At 38.7% G+C, this 15,050-nt stretch overlaps 1 protein-coding gene across 1 annotated transcript in view; it reads right to left on the reverse strand.

The window, feature by feature from the left end:
* Nucleotides 1-12: 12 nt before the first annotated feature.
* The window catches only part of tll1 (tolloid-like 1), a gene marked incomplete in the record, with an annotated part of 57,723 nt that continues 42,685 nt past the window's right edge, over nt 13-15,050 (reverse strand). Inside the window, 5 exon segments of the mRNA XM_014020209.1 lie at nt 13-805; nt 2,291-2,541; nt 2,827-3,040; nt 5,493-5,620; nt 12,487-12,612. Of these exon segments, the coding sequence (XP_013875663.1) occupies nt 671-805; nt 2,291-2,541; nt 2,827-3,040; nt 5,493-5,620; nt 12,487-12,612 (854 nt within the window).

Genomic DNA, 15,050 nt, shown 5'->3' on the forward strand with positions numbered 1-15,050 from the left:
CACACACACACACACACACACACATACAAACAAACACACACACACATACACACACACACCCTCACATATACAGTAAACACTTTAAATTTCACAATATAAAGGAAACAAATCTTCTGCAGCTGTTCTGAGCTGGGCTGAAGAGGCCAGGTCTCAAACGTCAAAGGCAATAAAACGTCTCGTCAGCAGTTTCTTTTCGAGTTGCTGTAAATGTGAAGCAGCCGTCGGATGACAGGAAGTCGCACAGTTCAAACATCGAGTCACCAAAAACTCCCTGTTACGTGAGTTTTTAATTTCTGTAGGATCCAGAGTTAATGATTCGGAGTGACTCTAGTCTGTGTGTGTGCTTGTAGTATTGTGTTTGTGCAACCATGAACTGTTCGTGGATCTCTCCAGTCCAGACCTCCTTCCTCTCTGCACAAAACGTGTTGTCAGGTCCGTCCTGAAACCATGCATGCAGTGTTCAGGTGAGTTCCTCCCACATCTGTCGATGGCTCATCTTAAAGAGCAGTGTCACTTTTGGAGACAAATGTTTAAATTGTCATCCTCTGGAGTCTGGGTGGACACTTGTCCTCATCTGTTTGTGGGTCAAAGAAGAAGAGACAATCTGTGATTTTCCTGTAGCCGCGGTGGCATCAGGTGGCCGAGGCTGCACAGAGGACGGAGTCTAAAGTCACTTCCTGGAGTGAAGGTTTTCCTGGAACTTGGTGCTTATGTATCGAATGTGGAAGCCCTTCTTACTGATGGTGTCGTCGCTGTGGAACCGGATCAGCAGAGTGTCTCTTGGCGAATAAATCCCCTCTCTGGGCTGAGGATGGGAACACAAAGAAACATATACATTTTTACAGATTAAACTGGTGATTTTACATTGTGTAACCTCTTTCTAATCAAAAATGCGAGCTTCTATTTTTTTCATTAAATGCATGCAATTTTAGGTTCAACACTAAGTTTTTCCGCTGTAGTTAAAAGAGAAAAATCACAATCTTGTTAATGCATTTTAATAGATTTTAAATATTGTTTCTAAGCTACTATTTATTTTAGTCTGTAAATGATTTTCTAACATAAATGAGAAAACTTGTAGACTAGCCTTGAGAAATTACCTCTTGAACTTGTCCACATTTTGTCACATCACAACCACAAACTTCAAAACTTAAATGTTTTGATTAGAATAGAATAGAATAGAATAGAATAGAATAGAATAGAATAGAATAGCCTTTTATTGTCCCGCTGAGGGAAAATTCGTCCCGCTGAGGGAAAATTCAGGTGTCACAGCAGCATCAGTACAGAGGTTCACATGCTAGTTACTTTACAAACTATGGACAATGCACAAAAAATGAAATTAACACTGACTAGCAATGATACGACTAATAATAATAATAAAAAAATAATATAAAAAATTGTGCAAGAATTTAAAAAAAAGGTGGGATTAAACCATCCCACTGCAGCTCTGACTGGATGTTTCCGGTCGTCGTCCTGCAGGAAGGTGAACCTCTGCTCTGAGCTCAAGTGTTTTGCAGCTTTTAATGTGTTTTCTTCCAGGATCGTTTTAGGTCCATCTATCTTCTCATCTGCTCTGATAAACGGGCCTATCTCAGCTGAAGAAATGCATCCCCACAGCATGATGCTGCCACCACCGTGTTTGACAGCAGTGGAGGTGTGTTCGGAGTCAACACATAACATTTTGTATAAAGTTCTATTTTGGTCTTATCTGATCAGATCACCTTCTTCCACGTTTGCTGTTTCTCCTGCACGGCTTTTGGCAAACTGCAAATTGGACAATTTTTCTATTTGCCACTTTTCCATAATGACAAAATTTGTGGAGTTAACAACTAATAGTTGTCCTCTGGACAAACACCTGAATTGTATCTCTGCAGCTCTTTCAGAGTTCCCTTGGGCTTCTCAGATAAATGCTCTCCTTGTTTAGGCAGACTGTTGTGTCTTGGTAGGTTTTCAGTCATACCAAACTCTATTTTTAGATGACTGATTGAACACTTTTCTGTGAATTGTTCAAAGCTTTGGGGTACTGTTTTATAAATTCAGCCTGCTTTGAACTGCTTAACAGCTTTACCCCTAACCTGGCATGTTCCTTGGTTTTATGATGCTTGATCACTGATGTTCAATAACAAACCCTGAGGCCTTCACAGAACAGCTGGATTTCTATTGAAAATAACAAATAAATAGTAACAAATAGTCAAAATGGTAAAAGAGGTTGAAGGGTTAGAGTGTTGCAACACATCTGTATATCTGTCCTTGAAAGAAATCCCATTAACTCCACACACGACCACTTACTTACCCCAGAGCCACAGAAGCGACCCAGCCGGTGTGAGTTTGCGTCGTATCCATTATACAGCTCGATGTAGTCATAACCGCAGTCGGCTTCTTCCTCCACCTCAAACGTTACGAAGCTGAGCTCAATGCCATAGCCCTGTTCAGTGGTCAGCAGCCACTCGCAGTCCGTGTGACCCGGGTAATTATTATCTCCAAACTGGGCATGGGAGTAAAGGTTTTTCTGACGGGCTTCTGCTTTCAGACGACCTCCACACTCTTAAAAAGAAAATAAATAAAATTACTGTGATGTGCAAATTGGTACAAAAGTCTCAAGAATTATTAGGATTTGCTGACATAATGAACCAATTTCTTGACTTATTTTCATCATGCACTAACTGTAATGAACCACTAGAGGGAGATGTTACCCTTAAAAATATCTGAACGCGGGAACTTTAAATTGGTCACTGAGTGATGAATGCTTTATCTTAAACCCACAGACTCACACAGTGATGCAGATTTAAATGAGCAAATGTTGACGTGTGTTTCTACATGGGTACAGACCTGTGGAATGCGAAGCTTGGAAACCCTTTCGTTGTACGGAGGCGTCAGAAATGAAGCGGAGGTACATCTTGTTCCCCGTGGAGACCAGAGGCTCTGGGATCTTACTGCCGCACAGTCGGCTCAAGATGGCTGCTGTGTCGCTGTCCCCGTCGAAGGCCTCCAGGTGGTCGTACGCACACTCCTGATGCTGCTCGATCTCAAACTCGTTGAAGGCCTGCAGAGGTGAAGCTTGATGAGTTTTCAGACAATTCAGAATTATAAGACATTATTTATTTATTTATTTTTGGTGGAGGTGCCTTTTGAACGTATGTTTTTTTTTTTTGTTTTAATCTTATGGACCTTGTAAAACCAGAGCAAGCTGTAGCAATAATTCACTTAAAGAAAAATGGGGGTACCCTAAGGTCTGCCTTGTCTTAAAGTTGATCTAAATTTGGGAGATGCTCAAGCAAAGCATACTCAAAGAAAATAGGATTAGGATTCATAAAGAGTGTTTGTTGCATCGTTTTGTTAAATTATGTCTTCAAACACATTTATCTCGTGTCTCTGACTGATAAACATTTGCAAACGAGTGAACCCCACTCAGGGCTCCCCACTACTTATCAGCTTTTGCAAACCCTAAAATGGTTGCAACTTAATATTGAACTGAAAATGAGTGCCAACACGCACTCAAAGAGCTAACAAAGATCTCGTGTACAAAATAAAAAACATCATAAGTTTTGAGCTTTATCACAAGGAATGCTTTAATTTATGTGTGTTTTGTTTTTTTTGTAATAGATTTTGGTTAAAATGTGTCACAAACATGTCATAGGAAATAAGGAAATCCATCTAGTTTGTGGAAGACAAGAGGCATAATAGGTGTCATTTTAAAACTCTTGAGCTCACAGGATATAAAAATTGAGAATAAGTTATTTTTTATTTTATTTACTTTAGATTTGTACTTCTGACTATCTTTGCTGCCAGATTGTGTACTGTTTACTGACTTTCAATTGCAACATATCACAGTATCACCAGTCAAACGAACGTGAGTTGCGTCCAAACACCTTGCAGGCCTATCAGCTCTCTGATTGTTAGCATCACATCATCACGAACGCCACTGAGACCTTCTTGAACAAGCAGCCGGTGGGAGAAGAAAGGCTGGTGTGATGATGTCGTTATAACGAGGGGAAAGTGATTATATGGTTGTGATGGTTTCCAGATGTTTCTGCATATTGGATGAGTTGAGTTGCTTACTGCAGCTAGAAGACGTTGGTGTTAAACATGAACGGCAACAGAATGACCCCTCACTTCTATCATCAGATATCTGGTGTTAAATCAGTCCTGTGATGTCATTTCACACACACATAAACACTCGCATCTTTGTGAGGACACCTCAGTTTAACACTTCCTGTAAGTTTAACTTAACCGATTCTTATGTGAAACATAAAACTCAAATTTTAAAAAGTCAAAATAGAACAATTCATTGTGAATGTATGCTACTTTTGGACAAGTTTACATTATAAAGCAGTGGGGAAAGAAAACCAACTCTCAACTCTTTGAGAAGGTCGTCAGTTTGTGTGACTGCACATCTTTTGTTTTACATCTTTGCTAGTTCTGGACTACAACTCAAACCTAACATGTGCAGGAGCATCTAGCAAAACGTCAGCCAAATAATTTACTTAATTTCTGGTCATTTAAATCACAATAAAAAAAAGGAAGAAAAATAAGAAACAAGCATACTTCTGGTCAACTTGCAGTTAATAATTAACCCTAAACTTCTACTTTGTAATTTTTTTTATTAGAGAATTGATTTTTGATTGTCTGCACTTGTCATAAAAAAGAAAAAGACTCGGTCTAAATGTTTTATATAAATGATAAGAGCATTTTTCTCCCTTACATACCTCCTAACATTTATTGACTTCTTTCTATTTTCCCAAGACTTCTCTCAGTAACCTTTTTCTGATCTAAGCTTAGTGATCACATATTTCCACACTGACTCTGATAAATTTGTGATTATGATGAAAAAAAATTAGCATACCGGTAAATTAAATTCCAATTATTTATAGCCTTTAAGTATTTAGAAGTGTAATTTTTTGTATCTCTGCATCACACGAGCGTGCAAACTTTCGTTTCTTTTTGCCTCAAAGCCAAACACCATCTGTCTGATCTAATTAACCATCATCTCCCTTGCCTTTATACCTCTGTGAGGTCTTTTTTTTATAGAGTCCATCCACTTCAGCTTCTGACAATGACTTCTTTAGCCTTAAATCTCATTAATATAATGCGCATGTCACAATATTCTCTCGAAACAAAACATATAAAACTGAGTTGATCCAACAGAAGCAGAACTGAGCACCAGGAAGTTAGAGAATCCCTTACTTATAAAGCAGAAAGGAAGTCTCTTCGTCAATGCATAAAAGTGCAGCAGATCAGAAAACTGTGTGTAACACACACACAGATGCAAGGACACAGATGGTTGTTGCACAAGCCCTCTTATTAACACATGAGAACACGCTTGCAGTTAACCCAAATATCCAAACATGCCATGTCTCCTGTGTTCACATTTGAGTTTCAGAAATGGAACACGAAAAGACAAATCTTTACGTAAAAACAAGGAAGAGCAGCTTGAAGGTTTTACATTCAAAGTTCACACAAACGCAGGCAGTCGCTTCGCTTGATCGCTCACTTACAATCTTAACCCTGTGTCCCGGCACGGCAGTGATGTCCCAGGTGCACTCCTTCCGGCTGGGATACTTGTCAGGCCAGTTGGGGCTGCTCAAGGTCCCACTGGGGCTGTGGATCTTATGCTCACATTCAGCTGAAACACAAAAGCACACACACACATATAGGAAGGAAGTGAAAACCGTGGCTGTACAGGAAAAGGTCAGAGGAAATGGAAAGGAAACAGGAAGGAGAGAAACAAGAGAACCAAAGGAGACGGAGAGGATTTCAAAGAAGCACGTTCTGTTCACAAGTTCAGAGGGGCTTTCACTGGAAAAGTGTGCACACATGCGCCGGACTTCTGCACCGCTTTACACTTCTGTATTATTACAGATTACACTGAAAAACCAGAAGACTAAACCAAAATACTAATAAACAAAAACAGATAAACTAAAAAAACATACATATACAGGCCTATTAATTGTTTAAAAATTGTACTAAAAATGGTTTTGCTGGTCTGACTCACATACTTTGAAGCTTGATAAAGTAGTGTTTAAGTCAGAACAATGATTATTTTTCATCAAAAGAAAATCCAGTATTTATTATACTATATTCCTGCATGATATATTTTGCAGCAGCATTATAAAACAATATTGTTTCATTCTGGAGCACCAAAAATCTTGATGCAGCATAAAAAGATCTCTGATGTCTAAATGCTGCATTAAATGTAATAGTTGGTTTGTCCTAATTAAAAAAAGTGAAGATGATCATTGAAGGTTAAGTGCTAAAAACAGTATTACAAATTGTTAAAATATTTGGCAAGCAATCTGATAATGAAGCTTGCAAGATGTTGGAGTAAAACATCAGATTGTTTGTATCTTTCATTTCTTCAGCATCTGCAGGCTTGAATATGATTCTAAACAAAATCTTAGGGTTATACTAATTTTAGAGCTTCTATCTTTGTGTTAATATTTGGTTTTTAAAATATGGACATTTTGGTACACCTGTGTACTTGGAGGGCCAGAAGAAGCTGAGAAATTATGCTTTTTAATATTCTGACACCCTAAAAATCTGAAGAAAACATCTAAAGTTATTATTCTTTGTTATCTTTATGATCTGACCTGATTTCCTTCAATAATTTGAATATTTTTTATCAGAAAAACAAAAATTCTGCTTAGTTCAGTTGTTGAAAGTGTAGCATTTTCCTGCATTCTGTATAAATAATAATTTCTGATTAGATTTCACTTGCTCCTATGAAAACGGCTCAGGAAGGAAGAAAAACCCCACTTTGACTTCAGACTATTTCTAAAGATTTTTGCATGGAACTTCCTTTGTGGCTTGAATTAACATCTCTCATGCAAACCCCCACCAGACGTCCTGACGCCTTACTTTTAATAGATAAGAATTGCCACATTCCTGTTCCGAACCCCACAAGTTCTGTTGCTTCCATCCCCCAATAAGCACGGGACTGTCTGTTGGTTCCTCTTCAAAGGGATCATAAATGCCTTTAACTAGACTCTTCAGTGACTGAGAACAAAGGACCTACATTCTTCATTAAATGTGAAAAAAGGAGAAAAGATAAAGGAATGTGTATCTAATGTTTTCTGTCTTATTGCAAAGAATGTCATCTAAACCATTTTTCTTACAGAAAGAACTAAAAAGACCATAAAGGATCTACTAAGGCTACGTTCACACTGCAGGTCTTAATGCTCAGTTCCGATTTTTTGAAAAAATCCAATCTTTTTGTGTGAACGTTCACATTACATTTTAAATGTGACCTGCATCAGACCCTTGTGTGAACGCTACACAGCACTGATGTGACACGCATGCGCAGTAAAAGACGYGACGTCTCATCAGCCGGCTTGTTTGTTTACAGAGCTAGCATGGATGCTACATTTTGCGCATCGAATCTGAAGTTGTTGTTTAATCAGAGCCGATTAAATAATTATCTGACMTSYTKYTTWRSYWSWGTRWATATCTGAAGCTTCCTCTGACCGGGATGCTCCAGTGAAGCTTTTTTTTTGAACGAAACTACGAGCTGGAAAAAAGTATCGACCGAGTAGCTAACTTTAGGATCGATACTCTCCGCGACCCAGGCTGTGCATCGTTATTATCATACTATCTACGTGGAAAATTAAAAGTAAAAAGATGAAGCAACTGGACTTGTGTTTTGGAGCTGTAAACACACGGAGCTACAGATTTAAACAGTGAGACTTGAGGTTAGTGTTTTATCGATCCTTCAGCCCCTCCTCCTGATGAAAAAGTCAGATGAATGTGACATGAGCGTTCACACTGCAGTCACTTTGAAAACATCAGATATGTATCCGATTTAAAACTGTTGAGTTCAGTAACGAGCTTCAACCGACAGATCAGACCTTGCAAACTGAACTGACGCAGTTAGAAAACCATAACCTTTTATACCAAGTTATGTTTGCCAGAAATTCAACACCTCCCATACACACTCACAAAGTGTTTTTGTGGACCACTGATGATGTAATCTTTTCCAGAATATTCTACCAGACGTGACCCCTTGTTCTGACCTTTTGTTCTAACTGAAGTTACAGCTAAAAGCCTCAACTAAACCACATACTGAAACGGCCTGGGTCGGATTTGAAAAAATCGGATTTGTTGCGTTCAGACTGTCATAAAAAAATCGGATATGAGTCAGATGGGTCAAAAAAATCGGATTTGGGTCGGATTTGCCTGCAGTGTGAACGTGGCCTAAGTTTTGCTTAGTTAACTATTCAATAGCTGTGTGTATTGTGGTGTTAATTGTTTTGATGAAATGTTTTCCTGAAGAAGATGTGTGTTTTATTCCATGATTTAATCCTTAGAAACTTAGGACTTGAATCTTTAATAATTAAGTGTGACACTCTTATTTTACTGAGGCAAGCAGATGTCTCTCCCTTTAATTAGATGCAAGATAATTAAACTAAAACACTCCCYTTTTCTTTGTCCTGAAGTAAAGTTTTCCCTCCAAAACAGATTTGATTTGTTAAAAAACTTTTCCTGTATAAGGTGTAACATTTTTATTGGCGAACTAAAACCTTGACTCCGCCCATAAGAGGTTTTAAAAAGCTTAGCGCACTCTCAATCTCTTAGAAGACAAAGTAGAAGACAAGGACAGAAGAAGAAGACAGAGAAAGAGAGTTTTTCAACATCAGAAGCCAGAAACAGTTTTCCAGAAGCTCAGCAGAGGCCCTGCCTGCCAGCCCCTCCCCATGGGCTGGGCAGGATGGTGGCCCTTCTGCATCTCCTGCTGGTTGAATGAACAGCTACCGTTTACTATCGATTCAACATCTGAGTTTGATCTTATATAAGTTGAATAAGCTAATTGTAATTCATGCGTCGTTTTTAGTTCGTTGTTCTGTACAAAGTTGAAATCAAATTAAGAAGTCTTGCAGCCGCCTGGGAGGACCAGACCCCGTTGTCACCAGCTCACCACCCACCTTTCTGACTGAAGGGCCAGCAGCTGAACAGACACCCTGAGTGTCCGACCGGACACTACACTGAAGCAGTTCTTAGGGGAACATCACCTGAGATCCTTCGGTCAGCCGACGACTACTTCTGGTACCGCAATCAGCAGAACAAAAGGGTAAAAGGGAATTTTTGTCCTGGTGACAAACAGGTGCTCAGACATAATTTGATTCTTATCTTTGTATGAGATTTGATAAACTAAACGATTTTTCTCCCTAATTTAACTAGGACCCCCTTGGTTAAAAACCAGCTAAAAGCAAAACTCACCTCACCTCATTCCAAGCCTCAAACTCATCTCTCAGTGTTTATTTTATTTATTTATTTGTTTGTTTGTTTATTCACTTGTGAGTGCAAACTCTGTCAGTTTTACCTGGTTCAACATGTCATCACTCATTACTCACCATAGCTGTAAATACATTTAATCTGTAAATAAATGGCCCGTGGAGAACATGCCAACGTAAGTTAATGTCACTTTTGTGTCTTGATAAAGTATTATTGGTTCTGATAAGGACAAGGACTCATCAAACAATTTTGGGTACATTTATTGTGAGACTGATTACAAAAAAGTTACAGGTTTTCGTCTCTTTCCTGGGTTAATTTTTGATCAAATTAAGAGCGTGGTGCCTCGAGGTAAGATAATTTGCATATTTAAATAATTCACAAATTATCCATTTTAGAATATACCCAAAACCCCTACAAAAGGTTAGGTTCAATGTGAAAATTTGGTGCTGGAAGTCTAATTTTGCTCCTTCAATAAATAAAAATCTAAAAAAATAAAATCATCTTAACTTCACAGTTGCATTACGATCTTAGTTACTCAGCAGTTAGCTCTCCTTCTGATACATGTCGCTTCTTTCTATTGGCTTTAAGCCAGAAACATTCTAGAAACATCACATAAGAGCTAAATGCTGCGATTTGCAGCATCCGTAGATGACTTACAACACAACAGATATAACTGAAGGGAAAAAAGTAAGCAGGAAATGTAGGAAATATTTACTTTATCAAAACATAAAATCTGCTGACTGCGGCATGTTGACGGCTGCTTAGCTCTATTTGAAATAAGAGTCTCAGCTGCTTCAGTTAAAAAGCTCCAAAAAGGATATCAAAGGCAGCCGTCACAGTCATGTGTGGCATCTGGGAGCATATGTTGTGAGTTACATGAATGTTGTGGGTTTGTAGGAAGGCAGAAGACCCGCTCAAGACCAGCGGCTGACTGTCTGTGACTGCTTTCATTTCTCAAACACGTCAACCTCCGGCAAACAAGGACATAAAAAGCGATCACGGATGTCGTGTTCTACACTTGCAATCACAAAACTTTTTCCGTTTTGGCAGTTTTACAAAGCAACAAAAGTTATTCATGTGAAGCTGCAGCAGTTCTGGTGATTTGTTGGCTGACACTGCAGCAAACTTTCAGTGTTACAGTATCAGCAGCTTACCTGTTTATATACTGTTTATAACCACATACACGACTATAATGAAGCCTTGTCGTGGGAATGTGGGGTTTCATGACTCTGCAAGGATTACTGGGTCAAGCTGGTCTCATGAAACACATGAACACACACAAACACACGAGGGGACAGTGGTTTGTATGCATGCATAAAGCTCCCAGATGTTTGAAATGTGAGTCATTTTATGAGCAACACAGGGAGCCCAGCGAGGTGTGCATGTGGTGTTTGAGTCTGTGTGCATGTGCAAAAGTTCAACTTCAAAGAGCTCCGTTTAATATTGCATTTCAACAGTTGTGTGTTTGTATGCATGTGGGAATGTCCAAAAAGCTCTTAAATGCACTAAATTATCTTCGGTTAGCCTCAAATCCAGGTTGTAGACTTGAACTGTGTGTTGCGTAAACCAAAACACCAGTCAGCCCAGACTGAAATCTAGAAATAAAAAAATATGAACAATTTTACTCAAAACTAATTTAAGCCTATTTCTGATTTTTAACATTACAAATTTAACTTTTTTTTTTTTTGCTGTAATGAAATCACTTAGAGTGAACCTTTCAGACGTGTGTGAGTAAAGCTGGACTTTTTTGATACAAGTCCAAGCAGAGCCTCAAATCCTGCAGAGCTCCAAAGAACACCTCTGTACTGCTCTGTAACTCATTATTTGAGAAAAGTACAGATCGAGTCGCAAGTCAGCGACACCGAATCTCGTCCTCTGAAACAAATCCAGTATAACAATGGTCTGATGTTCTTTAGAATGAGTTCCGGGCTCTTAAAGGAAAGTCCTTGTTAAGTGTGTCATCAGAGACCAGTTTATATAAAACCTGAAGGGTTCAGTGTAGACTGGGGGTTTTACATTACAGGACCACTTCCAGTAAGTAAATTTATAGTGACCAGCGAGCTTTAGTACTTAAACAAAAGTATACTGGACTTCCCTTCCTGGATTTATTCAAGCCATTAGGATTACTTAAACTTGGATGGCTGAACTCATTTGTAACCATTCTCTCAACCATTGAGCCCTAATGCAGCATTTTGTGTTCATGCAAAATGAAATGTAGTATTTCACTGTGACTGCTGGTGTGTAGGCATTCACAAGGGAGACTCCAAAACCTTTCAGTGTGGAGTGCAAGGTTCTTGACTTATTTCACAGAGGCCCACAGGGATTTGAAAAAAAAGTGCAAAATTTGTCTTTTTTTTTTCTTTTCTCAAAATTGGTAGACTTGTCATGGGCATGTTGACCTTATCTTGAACCATTGTCAAATTAGTTTTGGTAAAATCTGTAGCTGTATTTTTGACCCCTGCACAGAAGCTCTCCTACAGAATACATTCAAGAGCTTTGAATGTCCATGTCTAAAAACCATTAAAACATAAATAATAATCACTCAAAAACTGGTCCAAATTTGTCTATTTTCATTTAAAAATGTTCTCTAGCAGATTAAATCATTAACGTGGAAGTGTCTGGCAAGGTGGGCACAAAGGTGAGCATTGTGCATGGCCTAGACTAGTGTTTTACAAGCTGTGTATGTTAAAAAAAAGCCCAGGTTTTCAAAAACTGGCCACACAACTCAGGGGTCACTTAGTCACAAACACTCAGAATTCACTGAAACTGCAACTGAAAATCTGTYTATTTTCTTGCAATTTAGAGTCACWAATTAGTTTTCAGCAGTCCAATCCCAGGGAAATCGCAAGACYAGAAACACTAAAAAATATGTGATGAACCCAAATGGTTAAAAAGTGTTATCAAAGCAGAGAGGAAGCATTTATGGAGAAAAATAYTGGTTACATACAATTCTGAATGCAAAATAATTAAACTGGAGAAAACACTGTCCTAAGAAAATTAATAACAGATTGCATAATGGAGAGGATAGTCCAAAACTTAGACAGCTTTTAGTATCAGAGTGWGTAAAATAATGCTTCCCTCATCAAAGAACCGGTCTGTTGTCATGAAGACGCTGATGGAAGAGGTGTGGCTTTATGACCAACACATATCAACATCCATATCCACTGTGGTGTTTTTTGTGCCAGTGTGTGTGTGTGTGTGTGTGTGTGTGTGTGTGTGTGTGTGTGTGTGTGTGTGTTGGATGTGAATGTATGCCAAACCCACCTTCCTTACAGTCATGTTTGTTCTCATGCAGCACAAAGCCATGGCGACACTGACAAACGTAAGAGCCCACCGTGTTGATACACTCGTGCTGGCAGCCGCCGTTGTCCTTGCTGCACTCATCTTTGTCTGTGAGAGACACACATGCAACACGTCACTCATGTGGAAACATTCGAGTTGACGGGGAGAGGAAATAAAACAGAGACAGCAAAAAAAAAGAGTTTCCAATGGGGAAGGGTATGTGATGAGGTGAAAACCAAAGCAGGCAGGTCGGTGATGTAAGGGAAAGTGACAGAAGTGGTTAAAACATTAACATGCTCAGACAGAACGCTTTTCAGCTTTCAGGCTGAACTTTATCATCAAGGCTGAGAGATAAAGCTCAAAAAGATAGTCCAAAAAACGAGCCATCCCTGCTTTCAGCATRGTCTGCATCTAAAACTTTAACGTAGTGTCTAAAAATGAATAAGAATAAAAGATCAAGAACRTTTTCTACATGTTATTAAAAACTTAAATATATAAAACTGAGGAATTCAGCGAATGAAGTGAAAGATTTATTGGTCAAAGTCAAAGCTGCAAGCACTGAAATAACAGCTGGTTTCAGATCATCTCAAACTACAGATGCTCTAAAAWTCTGACATGTTTACCCAGGAAGCCCAAGAAGAAAAACTATTTAGAAGTTGCAAAACCTGTAACATGTCTAATTCACTCTCCTGTGTGAAATAAAATAAAAGAGAAAAACATCTTCATTATCTTTACATCCACACAGGCATGGTGATATACTTGGAACRTTTAACTTCTGTTGGAGTTCAAATTACTTCCTTATACCTGTTTTTTTTAACAGGGATAAAGTCATAACTACATTTACATAACTAAATAGCTTATTTCTCTGCAAATTTCTCTAAAACATTTGAAAAATAGCTATGGTAAAATAAGTGAATGTTTAATCAGCCTGTAAAGAATGAGTTCTTCTTTTTAGCAGAACTATTTTATGATTTTAGCCAAGAAAAGCAAGAAATAGATTCATGATTTTTTTAAGAGTTTCAGTTTATGATAAACTAAGCTTACTGGGTCTCACTTTAAATTCTGATACAACCAGCGCAAGTGAAAAATTAAAGACACACATAAACAATATGTAGCGTTGGTGAGACAACTCCATGAAGAATAACTTTAAAATCAAATGAAAGATGCTGCAAAGACAGGTTCAACAAAGCAAMCACTAAGAGTCAGAAAAAAAAGCAAAAAACTAAGGAACCAAAAAAAAAAATCCTGGATTAATTAAACAAACGAGATATAACGGAACAAAAAACAGGTGTAAAAATTACAAAACAAGACCAGGTGTGACCAAAGAGCAGAGAAATAAAACTGACAAAGATCAGTTTCTACAAAATAAAGTTGACAAAGCAGAACAACAAGAAAACCAASAAGACCTGAAATCAAGTGTGGAAAACCAGCCAGTCAAGTGTGTTGTATTACCTATAATAGAACTAACATATTCAATATATCTTTAATTTTTTAACYGGCTCTGCAGTAAAGGATTATACTGAAAGACCCAACCCAAGAGAGTTTGTCCCTTCTCAGTTATTTTCTCATCTTCATTCCCTACTTTATGGATTCTTCTAAGCACCCAGCTTTGCCTCTGGACCCGCTGGCTGTCAGCGAAGTCATTAAGCAAAGCTGGAATCTSCAGCATCAGAAACAGTCTGGAAAGACTCCCTTTAACTGAGGCTGCCACGTTGACAGACAGGGAGAGGAGAGGATGGACCCGTGACCACACAGAGAAACAGACGATGGTCCGGTGGGGAGTGTGGGACGCACAGCCGAGTGTTTCTGATTTGCCCGGTGCTTTGGAGCAAGAAACCGACTCCAATAAAGAGGTGTGAGATTAGACACAGACGCTGACTCTCACTTCAACTCAACCAGATCTGATTTTAATGAAACCACTAAATCCTCTCCCTTTATCAGTGTGTGTGTGTGTGTGTGTGTGTGTGTGTCAGAGTCTGATGTGGTATTACTTGGCTATTGTGGGCTCAGTCTCACCCTATCACTGGCTAAGAAGCTTTTCGGTTGGTGCTACACAGTGTTCATTGTAGCTGGATTCAGGTCAAGCTCAAAACGTCCACATGCACTCAGAGGCGCACGCATGAACTCCCATGGATTAGTAGTATGTGGGAGGCTGCAGGGACCTCCCTCAAGCTGCTGGMTTAATGCCAATCAAAAGTTATCCCCGGAAAGTTCAAACAAGGCTAAACTACAACTCTGAGCACGCACAAGTTAGCGCTCATTATCTGCATATGATGGAATTGTCAGGGGAAACATGTTGGGAATTCAAAGTGCTCTGCAGGTAAACACATTTGGACAACTTTGTCTAAAACACAATTTAGACCTCGTACTCCATCCTTAGCTATCAGAATTTGGAAACCATTTCCACTCAAACCATGTACTGATGCATCTGGACTATGGGGTGCCATTTGTAAAGTCACACAGTCAAAAATTACCACCAGTATTTTTGTTTTATTTAGCCTTTTATAAGAAAAAAATAACATATTTATTTTTCAAAGTCAGTTTTT

The sequence above is a fragment of the Austrofundulus limnaeus genome, unplaced genomic scaffold, assembly GCF_001266775.1.
Source record: "Austrofundulus limnaeus strain Quisiro unplaced genomic scaffold, Austrofundulus_limnaeus-1.0 Scaffold244, whole genome shotgun sequence".
Classification (NCBI taxonomy): domain Eukaryota; kingdom Metazoa; phylum Chordata; class Actinopteri; order Cyprinodontiformes; family Rivulidae; genus Austrofundulus; species Austrofundulus limnaeus.